Here is a 22,406-nt window from a genome sequence, read left to right as displayed (position 1 = left end):
GAACCAAAAGGGACCTTGCTATCCATCCTATAGAGGATGGCTGTAATAGGTTCTTGAGCCACTAGAAAATTAATTCACTAAATTTGAAACTTTTGAACTATAAATTTTTTTGTCATCTTTTAGGTAATTTACATAAAATATTGTTCTTTTGAACAATTACTTATTATGTAATAACTAATGAACAATGTTATGTCTTGCATATGTTCAGGATTATTGCTAGTTATCGGCTTGCTTATATCAACTGTTATAGAGCTTCTTTCAATGTGGAGTTTAACTAAGGTGGAGGTTCAACTATGCAACATGTTATCCCCAGAAGGGGCAACTCTTTCACTTGATTCGTACAAATGGGGATTTGTAAGAACTTCTAGCATTTTAATCCAATTAATTCTGTCTATAAACAATAGTAAGGTTTTGGAAGTTAAAGTGACTAACTTCTACTTGTGTATATGGTTGTTGTGCAGGTGTTTCTAGCAATGTTAGTTGATAATTTCTGGTATCCAATCTCCGCAATTCGTTCACATTTTTCAAAATCTATAAATTGGTCTGGTATCCGGTATCACTTGAAAGATGGAAAAATAAGCAAGGTACTTGACTAAATATCTACAACTGATTATCTTTCCAACAATAAAGCTGTTACATGTAACTTTCTTTTATTCAGTACAAATCAAACATATCTATCCTCTACTTAGCCAACTAATTGATTAATACTAGATAATTCTATAAGAAATTGTAAAATGTGTTATTTTTGTGACACGCCATTTGCTAAACTTGCACCACACAGGATACTATCATAAATAATACCTTAAAGGGAAACATTAGTCATAATGACCTTAAGTTACTCAGATTCAACAGTCTGCATAAGTTATTGAGCGAGCTAATTTTACTACAATATTATCTTGAGTCTATTGACAAATGAGTAGAAGTGCCTGTTATAGCTGAGACATGTTCACTTCCTGATTGACTGTTCTTGATGCCGTCTAGTTATCTTCCTTAGAATAATGGCATTGTTGATTCATTATTAGATACTCTAGATATGAATACATACTAACTCCCACCCACAAAAGAGGAAGTGGAATAGGACAGTGAATGAGCAAAAGGGAAGGAACACAATGAGGAGAGGTGGGAGCAGAATTGGGAAACGGTGGGAGTGTAGAAAAGGAAAAATATCCAACACACATTGCCATTATTAGATGCTTCTCTGGGTTTGAAGTCATTAATCCTGTGTGCTTCTACAACAATTTTGGATGCTGAGAGAGGTGTGGAGGTTTGGTGATTCTTATGTCTGTGATTCCCATCCACAAAGACAAAGTTTTATTTTATATATATATATATAAAAGGGCAGCCCAGTGCACGAAGCTCCCGCCATGCGGGGCCCCGGGGAAGGATTCATTGTACGCAACCTCACCTTGTTTTTTGTAAGAGGTTGTTTCTAGGATTCGAATCCGTGACCTTTTAGTCACATGACAACAACTTTACCGTTGCGGCATATATATATATATATAATGCATGCATGTATGTACGTTTGTATGTATACCTTGCTTTTTCTGGAATGTTTGTGGCAGATGTATTTCTTCAAATGGATTATAATATAATCCATGACAAAAGTGAGTTTAACTGTGTTTGTGGACTTAGGTGACGTTTGGTTTATGGGTTTGGGAATGAGGGAATGGATTCATTCCCAAACCTTGTGTTTGGTTGATGGGAATGGAATCAAGATTTTGGAATGAAACCCAAAAACTTGGGTATGGATGAAACTCACCCCCTCCCTTAGGTTTTGATGGAATAGGAATGCGATTTAAGTTTTAGACAAAAATACCCTTAGTATATTTGTTCAATTTTTTTTAATTTCACACTCTATTTCCTTGTTCTCTCTCATAATATTTTCTCTCTCCTTATTTTATCATCATACTTTCTCTCTCAACATACTTTCTCTCTCCTCATTCTCTCTCATCACACATTCTCTATCATTTTCTCTCTATATTCTCTCTCATCATACACTCTCTCCTCATTTTCTCTCTCTTCATTCTCTTCCATCACACTTTATCTCCCATTACACTCTTTCTCCTTATTTTTTTCATCATACTTTTTCTCTCATCGTATTCTCTCTCTCCTCAATCTCTCTTAGCATACTCTCTCCTCATTTTCTTTCATCACAGTTTCTCTCTCTTCATTCTCTCTCATCACACTCTCTCTCTTTATTTTCTCTAATCACACTTTCTCTCTCAGCAACTTTCTCTCTCCTCAGTCTCTCATTTTGTCTCATCACACTTTCTCTCTGTTCATTTTTCCCATCACTCTTTCTCTCTCAACCCACTTTCTCTCTCATCATACTTTCTCTCTCCTCACTTTTCATTTCCTCTCATAATACTTTCTCTCTCTTCATTTTTTTCATTACTCTTTCTCTCTCAGCATATTTTCTCTCTCCTCAGTCTATCATTTTCTCTCATCATACTTTCTCTCTCTTCATTTTTTCCCATCACTCTCTCTCATCCCACTTTCTCTCTCATCGTACTTTCTCTCTCCTCACTTTCTCTCTCTTCATTTTTCCCAACACATTTTCTCTCTGATCACACTTTCTCTCTCATCATTTTCTCTCATTATATGTTTCTCTCACATTCAACTTTCTCTCCCATCTATTTTTTTCTCTTATTTTCCTGTAAGGGTAAAAAAGGAAATTTAGGTTCATTCCGATTGAAAATATTTAACTAACCAAACATCATTTTTAAGAATGATATCCAAGCTCATACTCATTCCCATTCCATAATACTATGATACCCATTCCCATTCCGATTCCTAGGAGAGAACCAAACGCCCCCTTAATGAATTTGGCTCTTGCAAATATGGAGAGGTGGAGGATTAGCTGCTTCAGTAATTGTAAGAAGGATGGATGTATGACATCCACAAGCAAAGGGAGGGAGGGATGGTGTTGCTTGGAGTAGGATTGGCAATATTACACGATCCCATAACACAACATGATCCAACCCGATCCAAATATGATTAATAAATAGAAAAATCCCAGATTGATGTAACACCAACCTGAATGTATAAATGGGTAACATGAATTGACCTATTTAAAGTAAATTAATTTTAAATAACTTTGATAATTATAATGCCATATAATTAACCTAATTGTTTAGATGGTTTAAAATATTTAGTTAGCTATTTATCATTTTATAGTTTTATTTTAAGTAGAATGATGAGATTCATTTATGACACATTTGTACAGCCTTACTAAGTTGTCACCCCTAGCTTAGATATAAGGAAGAGTCATATAGGTTACTGGCACAGATGGATTTAGAGCTATAGGGAGAGAACCCACAATAAAGATGTGGTAGGGGATATATGAGATCAAAGTGAAAAGTGAGCGTGTTTTAAGAGGGATTGCTGATGACGAAGAAGTGAGGGGAGGCATCAAAGTTGTCCAGGTGACGTGGAAAAGAAATTGTTACAAATTGATAGGTCAATGATTGTTTAGTTGATTTCATTTTATTAATTGAGTATGGACTTGGATGATTCTTCAAAATTTTATATAGAAAATTTCTTAGCTACTTTATTCTTGATAAATTTGATTAATTATAAATATTGATTGCAATGCTGATAGTGTTGTTTTATTGGGCTTGGTTGTTAAAAATATCTTATCTTTGCAACTTTTAACAAATATATCCTAATGTTTTAATTTTAACATATCTATTGAAAAAAAAATTCATCTATGATTTATATCAGATTGCCATTAAATGATGACATGAAAAATTAAAGGTAGTTATAAATCTTATCCAATTCATTAGTTTTATTTCATAAAGTGTCTTTTTCCACGGTATAAAATATTGTGCCATGGCGGTCGGCATAGGCAAAATTTATTGTTTTGTCACACTAATCGACACCGACACAGAGCCATGAGGTCATGGGTTCGAGTCGCATAAACAACCTCATGTAAAATGCAAGGTAAGGCTACGTATAATAGACCCAATGTGGTCCAACCCTTTTACGAAAACTGTACTGGCCGGAGATTCGTGCACTGAGCGACCTTTGTTATATTTATATTAAAAAAAGCACCAAAACTATATCGGCAAGGCATGATATAGTACTAAAATCATATCTTTCCAGCCATAAACTAAAATTTTGACGCAACGCAAAATTTTAAACCTTAATTTCTTCTTGCCCATGACCTCCTTTGCTTAGATGATATGCCACTTTTTCCACTCTAACCTTGATGGCTAGCTTCTTCTCTTTCTTCACTTCTCCCACTTTAGGGCTTGATTTTCATGCCATACATATTGGCATTGGTGGCCTGCAATTCTTCGATTGTAGGTCAGCCTCTCTCGCGTTACTTCTTCAGTTTGTCATTTCATGACATTGGGCTAGGAGGACGAGGCAATTAGTCATCTCCTATTCCTCCACTCCTCTTCCTCCACTGTAATTGTACCTAAGATGGCCTTGGTCGAAGAGCTAAATTCATGATTGTAATCATATTTAATGCTAGTTGCTAGAGATATTGTGGGGATTATTTGCACTTGACAACAACATTGATGAATTTCTCATCCATGTTTACCCGTATGTGTCACCATGTGCCCAAAAGCAATCATGGTTTAGGAACTAGACTTACCAACACATAAATGCCATAATTTTTTTAACATAAACACTTGTCGTATTAAATTCTCCATTGGCATGCCACTAATCAAGTTTGTGCCAACTCCAGTCGTGAAGGAAATGTATAAGCTTGCAACAAGATGGGACAAGAAACCATGGAGCACTTGAGAAGACAAAATACAACCTTTTTCACTAGTTAATCAGCAATGAATTTGGAATGGACTCATTGTGAAATGGTAAGCAAACGTAGAATTATGCCTCTTCATACCACATGTGGGATGAGTCCCCGAAGTTGATCATTTGGATCTGGGATCCTTTTGGATCAAGCTTCACATGGGGAAATGGAGGCCACTAGTTTTATTTGCACAAGAATCAAACATCCGTCCAAGGAAGGTGATGAGAGCGCCAAGAAATTGTTATTCTCAATAGCCAAATTAAATTTTACAAAATAATCAGTCTCATCTCCTCAAACACCACTCTCCTTGACTCAATGTGCAATGTTCCAAATGAACTTGGCCCACATCATCATTTGTGCTTGCCCCATTCATTGAGGTGCTATAATGCAGTGATTTAGACTATGACCACGATGGTGTTAATAGATGTGGGCAAGTCTCCAGCGAACTCTTCCTTTTATTGCCATCTTTTTGCAACACACTAATGCATACTGTTATTGGCAACATTCTGCCCATGTCTTCTTTGTACCTATCTCTCATATGAGTCTAGGCTCTATATCAAAATTTTGAAGCAGACATCTAAGTCAAGGAGGTGGAGTGATTGTGGAAGGTCAGAGGTGACTCCTAAAATTTGATCCTAGATCATTTTCTATAAATTATGATAAAATGACTTTATAATAAATAGAAATAATCTACATATTTCTGTATGGATATGGGATGTGTACCTAATATATTTTTTGTTTTGAATTATTATTAGCAATTGATAATATTGACATTCAATGGGATCTTCCATTACTTTATATAGTTTAGGATGTAAAAATTATTCCAAGCAAAGAGACAAATAATCTTCTTTTTCTGAAAACTAGACCTGACAACTTGTGATGAAACATTCACAATCCTACTGAAGTTCTCTAAACGATTCATGAAAGGAATCTCAGTTTGACATCCTTGATCTAAAGTGAAAAATGATGCAACATTGAAATATAATAATTGGACTTCGTAAATTATGTTTTCTGATGAACTTGCAGATTGAAAGGTCTATGGAAAATGGTCCAAGCTACTCTGACCTTGCATGGAAGAAGTTATATGGTAAAATACAGCCCCATCCTAAAGGCTCACTTATCAACTACTTGTCAAGAAAGTATTCATTAGCACCAACCAAAGAGGTGTGAGAGCCAGCAGTCACTATGCTGTAATAGACCCCTTTTTTTCTCCCTTTAGTTGATGCATTCTACACGTCTACTGTACTATTATTCTTTTGTTGCCCTTTCTTGTTTCTAAGATATGAACCGATCACTTTAAACCCATGGTGTTCGGTCATGCCCACCATTGGAATTTTGTATTACCAGTGTATCTATACAACCCGTTTTTTGCAAGTTTTTTATATATAATATTTTCCTTTCTTTCTGCCATTAGTTGTTACTGCTTTTATAGTTTAGCATTCAAATGCTGATCATCACACTCAAATACAGTAAGTTCAGTTTTTCTTATGCCAAAGTTTATATGTGAAGCAGCAGATTTGGTTTTTTATTCGAAAAACTTATCTCTAGCTTGCAGGATCTGTTGATTTGTTTTAGTTTCAGCATGCGGTTGTATTTTCCCCTAAATATCTTGATGTAGATGAATGAATACTTTCCAGTCAAAATTGTGCTGGGAACAGAGTCCTTCATTATGCTGCTGTTAGATGAATGCTAATTTGTTAGGTGAGAATCCAAGCAGATGTATCAGCACCAACAGATTGTATACATGTTGCATCCTTTGCTGTTATAGTAAAAAACCCACAAACTTCTTGTATGGTTTTGATCTATTGGCAACACCATGGTGAGGCAAGCATGAGATTGAAACTAGATAGTCAACCGGGAGAGCCTACATAGAACAATTTGTATTAGTGACTCAAACAAGAATGAAATTTGTTCGCCATGGTATATCTCATCTTGAGTTTCTAGGACAGTCTGAGTGACCCTCCTGAATGAACCAAAGAGAATGTGATCATTCAAACCAGAAGGATTAGCCAATAAGAACAATGAGCATTTCAGTGTGAAGAAGAGAACGCGGCATCTCTGAACCAAACAGAACCAAACTTGACCAAAACCAGTCATGTAGGGAATACAAATGTGCAGTGAAAAGAACAAATATCCAAGCATTGTTAAGTTTAGTGGTACAATGCAACCCTACTTATTTAGAAGCACATAAAGCAGCAACAGAAAAGATCCCTAGGTTGGCGAATATCTCAAACTTGCATGTCCTCCGCATGACATTCAGTTTCAAAATGAACAAGCTCGATCAGTACTTATAATCCTTGACATGGAGGCTTTCTGAGACGCCTTCACCTCCAGCAGCATCACCCTTGTAGACGCCAAGAGTTGCCTCTGAGTTTGCCTTGCACCGGCCAAGGAAGGCTGTCCTTGCCTTCTCCACATTCTCTGCCTTCCCTTGCCATGCCTTGAGTGTACTTTGCTGCAGGGCACGACCAAATGAGAAAGAAAGTGACCATGGCTTCTTCCCCTTCAACTTGTTCATAGCATTCAAGTTCAAGGTAGCTTCCTCTTCACTCTGTCCTCCTGAAAGGAAAACAATGGCGGGCACAGCAGCAGGAACAGTCCTCTGGAGAGCACGCACAGTGTACTCAGCAACCACCTCAGGAGCCACCTTTTTGGATTCAGACCCAGGAGTCACCATGTTTGGTTTTAAGAGGGTTCCTTCCAGAAGCACATGGTGATCATTTAGGGCCTTGTAGCACGCAGCTAGCACCCGTTCTGTAACATAAGCACATTTTTCAATGTCATGTGACCCGTCGACAAGGATCTCTGGTTCTACAATTGGGACAAGTCCATTCTCCTGGCAGATGATAGCATAGCGTGCCAAGCCATTGGCATTTGCATCGATAGACAGTTGCGATGGCTCATTGGGGCCAATATTGAGAACAGCACGCCACTTGGCAAAACGAGCCCCTGCCTCATAATACTTCTTGCAGCGCTTGCCAAGATCATCATGCCCTTGAGTGGTGGTCTCACCATTGGTGCCAGCAAGTCCAACAGTGCCCTTGTCTACCTTGATACCTGGAAGGACTCCACCCTCCTTGAGTACATCAACGAAGGGTTTGCCGTCAGCAGTTTTCTGGTAGAGAGTCTCCTCGAAGAGGATCACACCACTGAGATACTGGAGGGCTCCAGGAGTCAAAAAGAGAAGTTCACGCAGTGCACGACGGTTCTCCTCCACATTCTCCACGTTGATGCTTGCAAGGCGCTTGCCTATAGTGCCAGTGGATTCATCAGCAGCAAGGATACCCTTGCCAGGGGTGCCAATGTAAGTAGCATTGGCAATAAGCTCATCTGCAACATCAGGGCATACAAACTTGTATTCATTCCAGAAAAGACAAAAGGAAAAATGGAAGAATGATACATGAAAGGAGGTTATACTAAGAGAGAAAATATGGTAAAGAATGCAGTAGTATTCAACAAAAGAAAAAATAAATTGCATCAACAATCATGGCAATTCACTTTCTTTCATGCAAATCTTGTGAACATTGAAGCATCTGGAAGAACCACCCTAAATTGTCACCAACATCAGTTAGAGTTCGCATAGTACTGAAAGATCGGACAACTTCTGTGTATCGTCTCAAAAGAAACTTGAGCTATCAGTTCAGAAGCAGTAAGGCAATCCCCACATGTGTCAAGCATATCAATCCAGTTAAAACTCTATTCCATTTAAAACATACAAGAACAACAATTTCATTGTCAGTCACAAAGAAATGGATTGTCAGCTCATGTTCAACTGGTCTGCCTGATCATATTATAGTCTCGGATCTAATTCAGATTTCATTGCTCCTGGAAAATGGCTACCATCTTATTTAGCTAAAGAATTATGCAAAACATGTAGAACTAGAACATATACTTTTCCCCCAATGTTGTAACCATTCTTGTCATAAAATTCAGAAATCATATTTATATTCAGGATAAAATACAACAGAGAGGGAGTAACAAAGAACATTCACTTTTTGTTTTCAGGCAAGGATAAGAAGAGGAAGCAAGAAAAAATTCAGACAACAGTAGAACAATTCAGATACAGACAGCAATAAAAAAAAAAATCACAAGACAGTATAAATCCATGAAGATCCACAAGTAAAACCGAAAAAGGTTTCCACCTTTTGCGGTTCCAGTGCCAGGACATCAGAAACGATCTCAAAACCCCTAAAGCCAAAACCTGAAGCATGCACCAGAAGCACTCGAAGTCAATAAGCACAAAAGAGGACCTTCAACCAGTCCAAAGTTCTCTATTTCAGAAGTAAACAAATTCAGATCGCTGACTAGATTGAAATCCAACGACTAAACCAACTAAAAGTTCCTCCTTTAGGAAAAACTAACACCGCCGTGCAGACAAAGATCTATAGATCCACAAGCGATCCACTGAAGAAGAAGAAAAACTTCAACTTCAACACAAAAAAAGTCGACAGGCAAAGAACGGTACCATGATATTGGCCGCAGTAGGCAGACATCTCGGGTCGAGAAAGAAAGATCAAACTAGAAGACGAGAAAATCGCGAGGAATCAGAGATAAGGAGATGGATCCGTGGTGGGTATAAATAGAAAATCAGCAAAGGATTGGATCACGATTCACGGCTTCACGTTGTGGGTGGTGGAGGAAGTGGTTTTAGGGCAAACTTGTGGGTGCCGATAGTTATACCTACACCTTACTGTTTCTCGGGAAAAGGTACCCTTTTAACGCACCACAGAGGGGTAGTGGACCCACTAGAGTGCAACCAGACAAAGGGGGCCAGGAGAGGAGTGGAGTGGGTTTGGCCAATTATGATGTGGTAGATCAGTAGGTTGAAATGTGAAGGTTAAGGAAAATCAAAAAGTTGTAGTCTTATTTCCCACTCCCCCTTACGGCGACCCGATTTGCTTACCATGGGCTCCTTGGTTTTCAGTCTCAATCTCCAAGGACGTGTTTTTTTGTTGTATATAAATCAAACGAACGCTCCATGTTTAATGAATGGACGTCCTTTTACCAGAATTATATTTGATAACTAATAAATATTAATAAATTATAAGATTAATTTTTAACAGACGTACACTATTTTATTAGATTTTTAATTATTTTTTTTATAGGTAAAGGATTCGATAGGTTAAAATAAAATATTTCTTATAATTTATGTATCTATATCTTATTACTATAATATCTTATAATTATGATAGAATTATGATAGTGAATTAGTGATACTGGATTACTTAAAGTAAATGATACCACCTTTATCTTCTAATATTTGATTACTAATAGTGTCCTTATAAGTTAGCGCACTTAGTATCTATATAAGTATTTGCTTCAATAAATCTTAAGGTCAATTTCTAATAGATATAAAATATTTTATTGAATATTTGACCTCTGCTATATGAAGGATCACAATGTCGGGACAAAATATCTCATGTGATTTTCTTGCCTGTATCTTGTCATGAGACCAGCGAAACTAGATTATTTAGGGTGAGCGATATCACATTTTATTCCAATATTTGATATTTAATATCCTTGTTAGGTGTCTGACCTTTCTCATGTAAAGGACCACTGTGCTAGGACAAATGTCCCTCATTGATTTATCTCCTTCCATATAGTATGGGGCCGCCCTAAGGGGTCGCTAAGGTGACAGGTTCATCCTTTGCTCCAATATTTGATATCTAATATGCCTTGAGGATAGGGTGTGATGGTAAATGCTAGAGTGAGTTTCTTAAGTAATGAGGGTTGGAATCTCACAAAGGGCATCTAATATCTGTGGAGTTTGTATTACTTGTGATGCTGGGTTGTCCGTCCGTCAAGACTCATCTGCACTTCTCAATTTGTCATGGTGGTCGATGAGAAACTTCCATGGGAGTGGTCGATCACCTTCAGAATTAGTTGCATCATAAGAGTTAGATACCTAGATTATAAAAAAAAAAAAAAATTAATACCCAATAATAATTCTTAAGAAAAATTATTGATAATTTTTATTACTTTTACAGCGAATTTTGCGACGAAAAATGATTTATTGCAAATTTATCGTAATGTAATGCTTTTATCGAAATTTTGTAACAAAAATTAATATTTGTCGCAATCTGCAACGAATTGAGAATTTGCCGCAATCTGCAACGAAAATTTAATTTGTTGCAAATCTGCAACGAATTCAGTTTTTTCTTAGATTTGCAACGAAATTCTAAATTCGTTGAAATTTGCAACGAATATTAAAATTCGTTGCAAATCGCGACGAATTCAGTTTTCATTGCAGATTGCGACAAATTTTGGTTTTATTGCATATTGCAACGAATTTAGAATTTTGTTGCAAAAAATAGATTTTCGGTTGAAGAGAAGTTTGCGACAAAAAAAAAATTGTCGCAAAATCAGAGACAAATTTTGCAACGAATTTTCAGTTTTTTGTCGCTAAATTTAGGGGCGACTGATTTGCAACGAATATTTTTTCGTCGCAAATTTCGTTGCAAAAGCATTTTGCAACGAATTTATTTTTGAAATTCATTGCTAAATTTGTCCCTAAATGACTAGTTTTTTGTAGTGGTAGTATGTAATTTAACTCAGTCCTAAGATTTCGCATAGGTTTCTAGGGGTGCAAGCTAAGTGAAGGAGAAAACACCAATTAGATTTAGTCAATTGAATGTGAGTTCAATCAACTAGAGAATTTTAGTCGATTGTAGAGTTGATTGTGTGCAAACATTTGATGAATAGAATGTTTATGTTCAAGCACCAATGACTAAATATGGTTTCTATTCAATTGGAGAGGAATTTTAGTTGATTAGCGATACAATAGTTGGCTTCCAACAATGACATTTGTTCGATCAATCAACTATTGTGCTTAGAGCACCCCACATCAATCTCTCTATCACTATATCTAAAATTTAAGGTAAATAACTTACTGTATTAAATTTAAACAATCACTTTTCATTACACACTTATATCAATTATCCTAAAATTTCCATTAGCCTTAATTTTTTATTATTTTATTCTCTTTTTTCTATTTTTATTATTATATTTATGGAATGAGTGGAAGAAAAGAGATTGAAAAGAATAAGTGGAAGGAAAGAGATTAAAAAGAAATATTTTTTTTTTAGGGTAGAAGTTTCATTCTCTAAATTTAGAGAAACATTATTCATCAAATTTAAATTTAAGGAATTGATAGGGTAGCTGATGCAAAGGTTTTTTAGCTGCCCTATCCAAAATTTAAAGTAAAATCTTTGGATAGGGTAGCCAATATGGATGCTCTTATTATATAAATATACGGAGTGTTTTAAGTCAACTATTGCGCTTTTTTATGTTGGGCTGGCCTATGAAGCCCTTAGGACATAATATATAGGTCTAGTCCATAGGGTCGACCCATGAGGTTCTTAGGGTATGTAACTCCTAGGCTTTGAGTTATGTAAAATAGAAGAGCATCGGATTTTCAGAGCAACTTTATTCAAAGCATTTTCAATTGTCATAAGGATTATGCTCCCGATCAGTTTCAGTCAGCACAAGGGATATGCTCCTGGTCGATCTCATTGTCAAGAATACCTTTTATAGATGCCCATATCTAATTTCAATCAACACAAGGGTTGTACCCTCGATCGGCCTTATTAGCTGGAACACCCCTCATAGAGGGAGGAGGTATTTTCGGTCAGACCGATATTAGCAATAAGCAAGTGGATAACACTAATCATATAGTATATAAGTTAAAACAAGAATATGATTATAATACTATGAGAGTAACATATAACTTAAGCAAATAATAAGCATAAATAACTCATTAAGTATATGCGCTTTAGCTCATCAAGTGTATTTTCTTTTGAAGGTTCTCCATTGCCTATGGTTTGTGTATCTGCATGAACCTCCCTCCATATCCGTGGGGCCGGCACTAGGGGGGCCGCTAAGATAACGGATCTATTTTTTTTTTATTTTTTTTTTTTTTGAAGGTTCTCCATTACTTGATAATTAAATTGGTCAAGTTAGACATAAGGTAGTTTTCAAGGAATTTTCTGACACATGGGTCACCTCTAATGGCTTATTAATTATATTTCATGATGAGCTGGTAAGCATCTATTTTTTAGGTTGTCACTTTATTAAAAGAAAAAAAGGGTTTACTTGAAGACAACAAACACTTATACTCAAAGGATGATAGGTGTGTTAAGATTATGCCACTTGACCTAATTTATTCTTGTGCCCTTTTACTTTGTAGAATCTTGATTAGTCCCAGACATTTTCTTATCTTTTTCTAAAGACCTTGAGATTGCATCATTAAGGATGCAAGAATATCACTTTGTTTATAACAAACTCTAAGCTAGTAACGTTATTAATGTGTTTAGTGGGTGGATAATGTGGTAAGTTTTATTAAGCTACAAAGTTGCTCATGGTTGTTGGAACGATAATTATCCGATTTGAGGGGATTGAATGGAAGATGCTTCGATTGCGTTAGACAATCTTTGCTTTAAGATTGTTGTCGAAGATGAATGAAAATTGATGAATCTAAAAACTTAAAATTTATCTAGTTTGTCAAGATGGACTTAACCTGCTAAACTATTTCTATTCAATGTTTAATCTATTAGTCAATCAACTAGGCAATGGACTAACATAAAGTCAGTTAAATGGTTATCTTTGGTACTCTAGTTGATTGGAGACTTTTTCCATGAATTAGAGGCAACTAAAAGGTAATAATTAAGGGCTTTGTATATAAGACTTTACAAAGTATTTTGGGCATTAAGGTCTTACAAAACCATTCCCTAATCTACCTTGCTCAAGTAGAATAAGAGTCCAAAAGGATACAAGTTCTTGGATAAGGTCGAAGGCTTCATCTTCATTAAACTCTTGGTAATCTCTCGATTACTTGGCTCTCATTTTGTCTCTGAGATGAAAGGTGAGGTTTTATTGATGAGAGAAATATTGTTTAGGATTAAGCTCATGGACAACTTTGTGATTGAATCAAGGTGTTTACCAAATTGTCTCATTTCAAGCAAGAGTGATTTATTGGACGCGACTTAAGTCGTGTAGTCGTCATGGATCTTCGAACAACGCTACATTCATTGGTAGCATCATGTAGAAAGTTGATGGTAATCTCTTATTTACTCGGCTCTCATTCTATATGATTGTTGAATTGCTCTCTAAGCACTGATCAAGTCACACATATGGTCCAAAGTACACATGGATTGGCTATTATAGATCTTATCGCTCCGGGATAGAACAAGTGAGATTAAAGAGTAGAAAGATTAAACATTTTGAAGATAAAAGGAGCATCGAATACTAATTCTATGTTAAAGAAGTAATCATGTCAGGCCAAGCAAAAGGGGAGCATAGAAATACTCTTTGCTTCACTCTCACATTTCATGCTTAAATTTTGATCCCATTCCAGTTGATAACATGGTGGTGGAATAAGCCTTGATTAGATAAATAACAAAACTGAATAAGATTATAAAGCTTTTCATCTTTCAATGAGAAGACAAAAAAAATTAGCTCATTGGTGAAATAGGGTTAATGCAACAGCTCGTTTAAACAATTTATATGTACATCAGATTATGCAATTATCGAACTTGTAAGAAGGACCATCAACTATTATATTTCTGTTAGTCTTTAATTGGCCAAGCCAATCAAATTAATCTTGAATGGGATTTTAACTTCCAACACTTCATTATTTTCCACTTTCATTACCGACCCAAGGAACACTCTCTATAACGTAGTTTGAGCAAATGGACATGCCAACACTATTAGAAAGGTATGTCTCCACACTTCTATGAACAAATGATACATTAGAAGCTTATTGAAATCCAACACAGTAGAAAACTAGAAACAAAGCTCATTTGACAAAGTAATCAGCATGTAACGAACTTAACTTTTTACATCAAGAGCTTGCCAGACTTTGTGAAAAAAAAGGAAAAGGAAAAAGAAAACAAAGCTTAAAGATCATAATGCAACTTTTATGTACAAATGTACTTGAATGCATCATAATGCAATTCAACTATACAATTGGAAGAGACTTTTCAGATCAAACTAAGCTCTTCCAAACCCAATTCAATCTACCTTGGATGGTTGACTTTAACACTGTTCATATAAAATGATTCCTGAATCCAATTGCTAGATTAGGTAATCATAATAGACTAAGAAAAGGTTATCAGGAATCATCAAGGGTAAACTATCTATATAGCAGTAGAAGCGCCTCACATTATCCTTTTCGAGAGTCATGGTATCAAGAATATCTTCATTGTTTGTAAGCACCCAGAGGTCTCTTGAGCGAACTCTTTTTAAGCTTCCCCTGCAGAAAGGGCACGACTGAGATCTCACATTCCTGTAAAATGAAGTGATGGACAGAATTAGTGAACTTTGACGACCAATTTACTGAATGAGTAGGCTTTGATTAAGCATTCACCAATCGCGGTAGCATTTTAAGCACATGGAATGGCTGCAGCTAGGCAAGACCATCTTGCTGCACACCTCCAGGCATATCCCGCATTCATCCTCCCTATCCAAATCATCATCGGAAAACTTTTCCCAGTCTTCCATCCTCTTCATCCCAACAATCTCCTTATTTCGGCCACTCTCGCTGCACGCCTCCCCATCGACCATGCTGCTTTCAAGTTGTTGAAGAGAAGGATAAATAACAGCTGCAAAAATGAATCAATATCAGCAACGAACCGAAACTAAACATTGAAATAAATACAAAGACATCAATTACAGATCGATGACCATAAAATTCCTTTAGGTTGGCACGCCTTTCAGAAGTCGATATTGATGATTCTCCATCCACATAAACCTGCACAGCATACACCAACCAACTCAACACTAAAAACAGAATAATTAGATGTCAATCGTTCAACATATGCAGCAGAGCAATAAGAGATTAGGACCTTGTAAATTATAATCTGGAAAATGCCCAAAAAACTAAGAAGACTATAAGAACAGGTACAATCCATGCACTGCATGAGGAAGATGAAGAAAGGTGCCAAATTGTTGCAAGACAACCTCATGTGGAGGCAAGCACCACCATAGGCTCTCTGAATAGTATCCGCCCTGTTATATCAACAGCCAAGCGATTACAAAAAAGGACAAGCAAAATAACATACCAAAAAACCAATTTGGGGGAAAAGCAAACAAGCTACGATAAAAAAAAAAAAAAAAAATCGAAACTCGATCACATACAGGGCATTGGCATGGCTTATGTCTGCTTCAAGAGCCTTGATCGGACCTCTCATGCTGGAGAACTGACTCTGGAGCATGGCCGGAAACCCCTCTTTGATCTTTTCCTACTGGAGAAGAAGAAAGATTCCACAAAAGAAGGATTTTTTTTTTTTTTTTTTAGGGTTTCCACCGAAGTCGCGATTAAATAAACGAAGAGAGATGATTTAAAGGCAAGTTTGGGAAGGAGTGAAGAGATTAGGGTCGATTCGGGGCTAAAATTGGAAGGTCGCAGCGCAGCAGCGGAGGCAGTACCGCCTTTGGAAAGAAAACAGTTTATAGACGACGATCAAGATGGATCGGACGGTCGACGTAACGTAACGCCGTCTGTCTCAACCAGAGATATTTTGGGGGTAACGGATCGAATTAAATCACTGAAAAGGTTCGCGATACATCCAAATCAATTTGTTTCCTTTTTTTTTTTTTTTCCTTTTATGAATCTATCCAAATTTAGTTGTGAATCAGTAGGTTTACAACTCAGCAAGTCAGTTAGGTTCACAATCAGAGATGACGATCGAGTCGGACCACTGATTTGGTGCGACCTAATAAGCGTTAAACCGTTTTCTGTCAAGGTGGCTTGGCCGGTCGGTTAAGTCGAGAATGTCTCGATTATATATGAATTAGGCTTGATACGGATTTAAATTGTCATTATGTTTTTCTTAAATTTTTTATTATTAATTTTTGTTATTGGATTTAGGTGGCCTTTAGTCAGTCATTGACATTGTTATGATCCGTGTTCTAAAAAGCATCATTATGCGTCGCTTAAGCGCGAAGCGAGGAAGAAAAGCTTCGCTCTAGGTGAAAGCGGGGAAAAAAGTGATCAAAATATGTTTGACCAAATTAATCATGATTAAGCGCGCTTAATAGCGCTTAAGTGCGATTTTTTATTTATAATTTTAATTGATTTGTAAATTTTTAAAGAACATAAAAAAAAAAATTTAGAGAAAACGAAGAGACACAGCGTCTCTCAACTCTTGAGAGAAAAGTCATAATCTGTCATAAACTAGATGCTACAAGAGATGTTTATGTCCAATTTAATACAAGATTGATGAACAAGAAGAAGGGCAAGGATAAATTAGAGACTTTACTTGCACGTGATGGTAGCAAGGCACAATCTTGGATAGTTGAGGGTTGTGATGATGAAGTTGAGGTAGAGATTGACACTTTACAGCCAACAAGAGACATTAATGCTAATATTATAGGGGAGTCCGATGAAAACGAGTTTGTATCGGATAATACAGAAGATGAGATGAATGAAGATGAGGAGATCAAATTAGAATCAGACAAGGAATTAGATAATATCTAGTTTTTTATGTTCTTTTATTGTGAAAACTGAAAATTAATGGATATTATAAACTTTGTAACTTTTGCCTTTCTAAACATGCATGTGAAAAATTCATGTTTAAGTATTATTTGATCTATTTATTTGTTTAAAATAATTAAATTTTATTTAAAAATAAAAAATACTTTTTTACGCTTAAAATTGTCCTAAGTTCGTTTAAGCTTATAGAACTTGAAGCTTGGACTCGGTGCTTCGTCGCGCTTCGCGCTTTTTAAAATATTGGTCATGTGCTGATATCAAGGCCCAAGGTGATTTATGTCAAGTTTAACTCATGATATATAGTTCGTATAAGCATGACTCAATGTGTCGTTCATATGAAAAAAGCAAGTTAATAACTTATAGCAAATGAGAATAACTAACAAATATTTTCATACAAACCACGTGCTCAAAATCTCTCTCCAAGAGCTAGCTTATATAGTCGTTAGATATCGATGACGGCATTTCCGTTAGCTCCATGCTTGCGGTATTAGAAGAAGACTGGAACAGGTAATTACGAGATTCTATAAGAAAAATCAGTGTTGTCATCTACATGCTTAACTGAAAAGGGAGGTGGTTTGGTGCTAAACAAAGATTATTATTTTCTAATTCAGATACAAGGATTATTATATTCCTTATTTCTCAAGTATAGTGGCTTTCCAGGCCCAGTAGATCCTTGAGGGAAACCTCTATTTAGACTTTGAAGGCAGCTTAGCTTAGACACATGATATCACTTTGTCAAGTAGCTTGGAAAATGCATTAAACAACAAATGGAAAGGGCACTAGGTTGTTAACAAACTTAGCTCTAACCGAACTTAATACGACATGGTTAGACCTTAATCAGATGGGCTTTGTCTGACAGAGATTAAATTAATCTAACAATATAGTTGTGGTATTTAATTTGTGGAATAACAATCCTGAGAATTCCCTCATATGTAATCTGTTCTGGAAATGTCTGCTGCTGGGTTCAATTCATTCTCACCCTCACATACTCATTGTAAATCCTAAGCAAAAAAAAAAAAGTAGGCATTATTTTAAAAAAAATATGTATTCATCATTTTTCATTCGGACTTGAAATTGATAATAATAGATTTAGAGGATCCTTTTTGGCACATAACAAAAGCACGTCATTAATATTATTATTCATGTCACGTCCATTCATGTGCGCTATTAATATTTGGAAAGGTCCTTATGTTTTATTTATTAGTTTTTTAATGAAAAAAATATGAAAATAATTTTTGATGTTTGGAGAAGGCTATATATTTTACTTTTTTCTAATGATGCTTAAATATTGTTCCTACTTTTTTTTTTAAAAAAAATTATTATTTCTGACTAGGCCTAGGAGGACTAGAGGGACTACTCTGTATTTTAGCAATGAATTGTAATTTGTACGTAACCCTCCGTTTTCTTCATGTGTTTTAAATTCTATAATTTTAAATAAATTATATTTTAAACTATGAAATTATGAAATCTGGATATTTTGGAACCGAACCTTTCTACGCCTGAGTTGTAGGAATGGATTTCGGATCTTTGCTCTGTTTCCTATCTTGAAACAATGGAATTATAATAGTTACTTGCCTTGATACGATAGAAAACCATTATCTTGAATTTTGTTTATTCATATGATTGTCGAATCAGTTTTTCTGAAGTGTTAAATTAATTAGAAAGCTTGACATTAATTAGCCCAATCTTGCAGTTTAACCATTTGTATTGGAAAGATGATCCATAAGCTGAATAGTGGTGTATTCCCCTTGATAATTCATGAACTCTAGTACACCTATGAGCCCCACTTTTTTATGTGACCTTGATACCTTCTACCAAAGCTAATAGTTTGGACACTCGCCATTATTAGACTACCCGATGTCTTGCCAATAAAAATTTAATAACTTCCTGCAATTTCCTGTTTCTTGACATCTTCATGTAATGGTTTTTTCGATAGTTTATTTGTTTTGACATTGCATTGCGAAAATCATATATGGATCAGATTTTTCCGTGGGAATTGTATATTGACTGGCATTGGATCGGTGAGATTACTGAAGACTTTGATCTTTAACTTTTTTTTTCGCTCATTGATTTTTTTTTATTTAAAATGAAAGCTAACAAGTTGAACCATTCTTCAATCACACTATTAATTGTTTTATCTTCACCTTAAAGAGAGAAAGTAGATTGTATTATAAATATTAGTTTAGTGTTTGTGAAAAAGATGTTAACGTTTCATTTTTATATCTTTTAAAAAATGGTATAATCTTAATTTTACCAAACTATTTTATTTTTTATTCTTCTTATCCAAATTTCTCTTTATTCACGTCAATCTAATTAGGCTATAAATCAAGTAGTATCTCATTCAACATGAGTCAAAGTCTCAGTCTCAATTCTATCCATTAAGGTCACCTACAGCCGACATAGAATAACAGATGTGGAATAAAAGAATCAGTTTATTAGCTGTATCTTAAAAACGTAGGGTAGACAAAGTTGGCACAATTTACTAGTTTTGTTACCATGAAGGGTTGATTAGAAGAAATACAATGAAGTTACCTTATGTTTTCAGGTCATTGACAAGAAGAAATATAGTGTGCAATTTTTTTTATACTTCTCGCGATTTTCTGGAGTTTGTGGTTAGCACATTCATCTTTATCTGCTCTGCACATGTTTGAAGTAATAACGGTGTAGATTTTTATTTATTTTTTTTTTTCTGACTCGAGTTAAAAAAGGTTATGCAGCCTCAAGGGGATGATACGGTGGTATGAGGTAAGATGCTTTCTGAAATAACAAAAGTTAAATTTGCACATAGAACACATCTACGATGTTCGGCATTTTGTAAATTTACCTTAATGATTGGAAATTTTTATATAATTAGATTGGTCATCTCCAGAATTAATTAGATCGTAAGAATTATATATTTGAATTATAAAAAATTAAAAAAAAAATAAGCAAACAAATTTAAGAATAAGGGCTTCATTCAAAAAAAGATATAGTAATAATTATAGAATTTTATATATTTTATTTTATTAATTATATTATAAATATTATTATCTACTCTCAAATTAAATCCTAACTTCGGCATAGCTTGTTGTAACATCTAAAACAATTGATAATCGGTCCTACGGTAGTTTTTCATCGGTCATCAGGGTAAATCGGGAAGCGTGTGTGACAGTCAACTCAGACATCTAACATCTTTTGATTGTGCTCCACATTTGGAGAAATTTTTTTACAAATACGTCGTAACTGGGGATCGAACCGCAGGTGCCTGGGTGATAACCTGCATGCCCTACTGCGGCACCATGCCTCGGGGACAGCTTGTTGTAACATCTAGCTACCTAATGCAATTGTTGTAATTATTATTAATATATAAAAAAAAAATCTTCTACCTTCTAGTCATTTATAGAAGTGTAAATGAGTCAAGCCGCTCATGAGCTATTCAGGTTTCGATTTGAAAAAAAAATTATTTGAGTTTGTTTGATTAAATTAATGAGCCAAGCTCGAGCATAATTTTAGACTCGAACATATTATCGAGCCGAACTTGAGCTTAATAATATTTGGTTCATGAACTTACGAGTATATTCATTTAGAGATTCGCGACGTGCTTATTAAGAACCTCGTGAACATATTCGTTAAGAGATTCATTTATCTTATTTAAATATCACATAAATAAAAAAATATAATAATATATTATTAGTTATTATAGTTAATTTAAACTAGCTCGAACTAAGTTCGTTAAATTTTTAAATGAACTTTTGTAGTCAAATTATTTAATTTTATTACGAGTCGAGTTCGAACTTATGAACGAAAGTTCGAATCGAACTCAAGCCGAGCTCGAACTTAGAGATAACGAATCGAGTCTGAGCTTGAGTTATTTGATAGTCGATTATAATTTAATGTTATAATTTATCTTCGTTAATATAGTTTGTAAATTGATTATGAGAAATATTTAAAATGAATGTAAATCTGTTATTATAATGTAATTATTATTAATAATAAAATACAGACAAATTCTGGTGGTGCCAAGGCATGCTCCATGGTAATGCCAACTTTTGTTAACAGGGATAGATCCAAACTTTTGTTGTCTCGTATAACTCCTCTTTGAATTCAGCAGCAATTCTTATTATAATAATAATAATAATAATAATAATAATAATTCATCTTTGTTTTTATAATTCAATATATAGCGATTAATCTGAGAATTCAGCAGCAATTCTTATAATAATAATAATAATAATAATTTCATCTTTATTTTTTATAATTCAATATATAGCTATTAATCTGAGAGGTCATCGATACGATGCTATCAAAAATTTTTATACATATCAGGATAAAATAATATAAATTAGAAAGCATTAATGGAGCTCATTCAAATGATCCGACCCCAAAATAAAAAAAAAGAAAAAAATCACCCTTCACAACACAATTGGTGACTTAACAAACGTGGACTCCATGAATAATTTAATGTGGACCAACTATATGAATCACCCTATTTTGCACCTCAACTATAATTGAAGTTCCAACTGTGAATTAACCAAATTTAACTTATTTTTATTTCATCAATATTTTTATCAGAAAAAACATTTTATATTTAGTTTTATAATTTATAAAAACTTGGAAAAAAAAATGTGGACTAATTATTTTAGATGAAATCCGATCGAAATATTATACGTTGAATTTTATTCATATATTTATAAAATTATGAAATGGAAAAGGAATGATGAAGTCTATGGATATTTGAATGTTAGAGTTTGGTCATCTAAGCAATTGCACAAGTTAGCAACTATGTCAAAATACTTGAAATAATATTATATCTTTATCTCGTCATGCACCTATGGCCTGTGTACCTGCATGAACTTTCCTCCATATTCGTGGGGCCGGTACTAGGGGGCCGCTAAGATAGCGGATCTACCTTTTTTGAAATAATATTATATCTTTATAAACTTTGTAAAAATAGAAGTATATAAAATTTGACCGGAGATCGATCTTTCTTACGCTATTAGGATTTTCCATGATGAACATTGCACTGCGACAATCATATATGTATCAGATTTTTCTGATGGAAATTTATTTCTATTGCAAGTGTTGTAACCATACTGGGCCCAGCAAAATAAGAATAAGCACCGTGAGAACAACCGCATACGCAGCGCCATGAGAGCAGGAACTAGCTTGTATAAT

At 35.0% G+C, this 22,406-nt stretch overlaps 3 protein-coding genes across 4 annotated transcripts in view; 1 reads left to right on the top strand and 2 right to left on the bottom strand.

Annotated features, from left to right (window-relative positions):
* The window catches only part of LOC122045489, a 34,656-nt gene extending 28,481 nt beyond the window's left edge, over positions 1 to 6,175 (top strand). The window contains exons 12-14 of the mRNA XM_042605724.1: positions 209 to 354; positions 462 to 584; positions 5,789 to 6,175. Of these exons, the coding sequence (XP_042461658.1) occupies positions 209 to 354; positions 462 to 584; positions 5,789 to 5,932 (413 nt within the window). The 3' untranslated portion in view covers positions 5,933 to 6,175. The remainder of the gene's footprint in view (positions 1 to 208; positions 355 to 461; positions 585 to 5,788) is intronic.
* A 646-nt stretch (positions 6,176 to 6,821) lies between these two features.
* Positions 6,822 to 9,404, bottom strand: LOC122045488 (fructose-bisphosphate aldolase 1, cytoplasmic-like). Its single transcript, XM_042605723.1, has 2 exons — positions 9,228 to 9,404; positions 6,822 to 8,092 (listed from the first exon to the last, which is right to left on the bottom strand). The coding sequence occupies exons 1-2, from the start codon at positions 9,253 to 9,255 to the stop codon at positions 7,044 to 7,046; spliced, it is 1,077 nt and encodes a 358-aa protein (XP_042461657.1). The 5' UTR covers positions 9,256 to 9,404; the 3' UTR covers positions 6,822 to 7,043.
* Positions 9,405 to 14,638: 5,234 nt separating this feature from the next.
* Positions 14,639 to 16,168, bottom strand: LOC122049034 (E3 ubiquitin-protein ligase AIRP2-like). 2 transcript variants are annotated; one of them, XM_042610531.1, is made up of 5 exons: positions 15,896 to 16,168; positions 15,604 to 15,766; positions 15,443 to 15,509; positions 15,126 to 15,360; positions 14,639 to 15,044 (listed from the first exon to the last, which is right to left on the bottom strand). In XM_042610531.1, the coding sequence occupies exons 1-5, from the start codon at positions 15,970 to 15,972 to the stop codon at positions 14,834 to 14,836; spliced, it is 753 nt and encodes a 250-aa protein (XP_042466465.1). In that variant the 5' UTR covers positions 15,973 to 16,168; the 3' UTR covers positions 14,639 to 14,833. The 2 variants fall into 2 exon arrangements, with proteins under 2 accessions (XP_042466465.1, XP_042466466.1); XM_042610532.1 differs by having other exon boundaries at positions 15,604 to 15,761.
* Positions 16,169 to 22,406: the final 6,238 nt, after the last annotated feature.

The sequence above is a fragment of the Zingiber officinale genome, chromosome 2B (genome assembly GCF_018446385.1).
Source record: "Zingiber officinale cultivar Zhangliang chromosome 2B, Zo_v1.1, whole genome shotgun sequence".
Classification (NCBI taxonomy): domain Eukaryota; kingdom Viridiplantae; phylum Streptophyta; class Magnoliopsida; order Zingiberales; family Zingiberaceae; genus Zingiber; species Zingiber officinale.
Note: the sequence above shows the minus strand (reverse complement) of the source record. Positions and strands in the feature narration are given on the sequence as shown.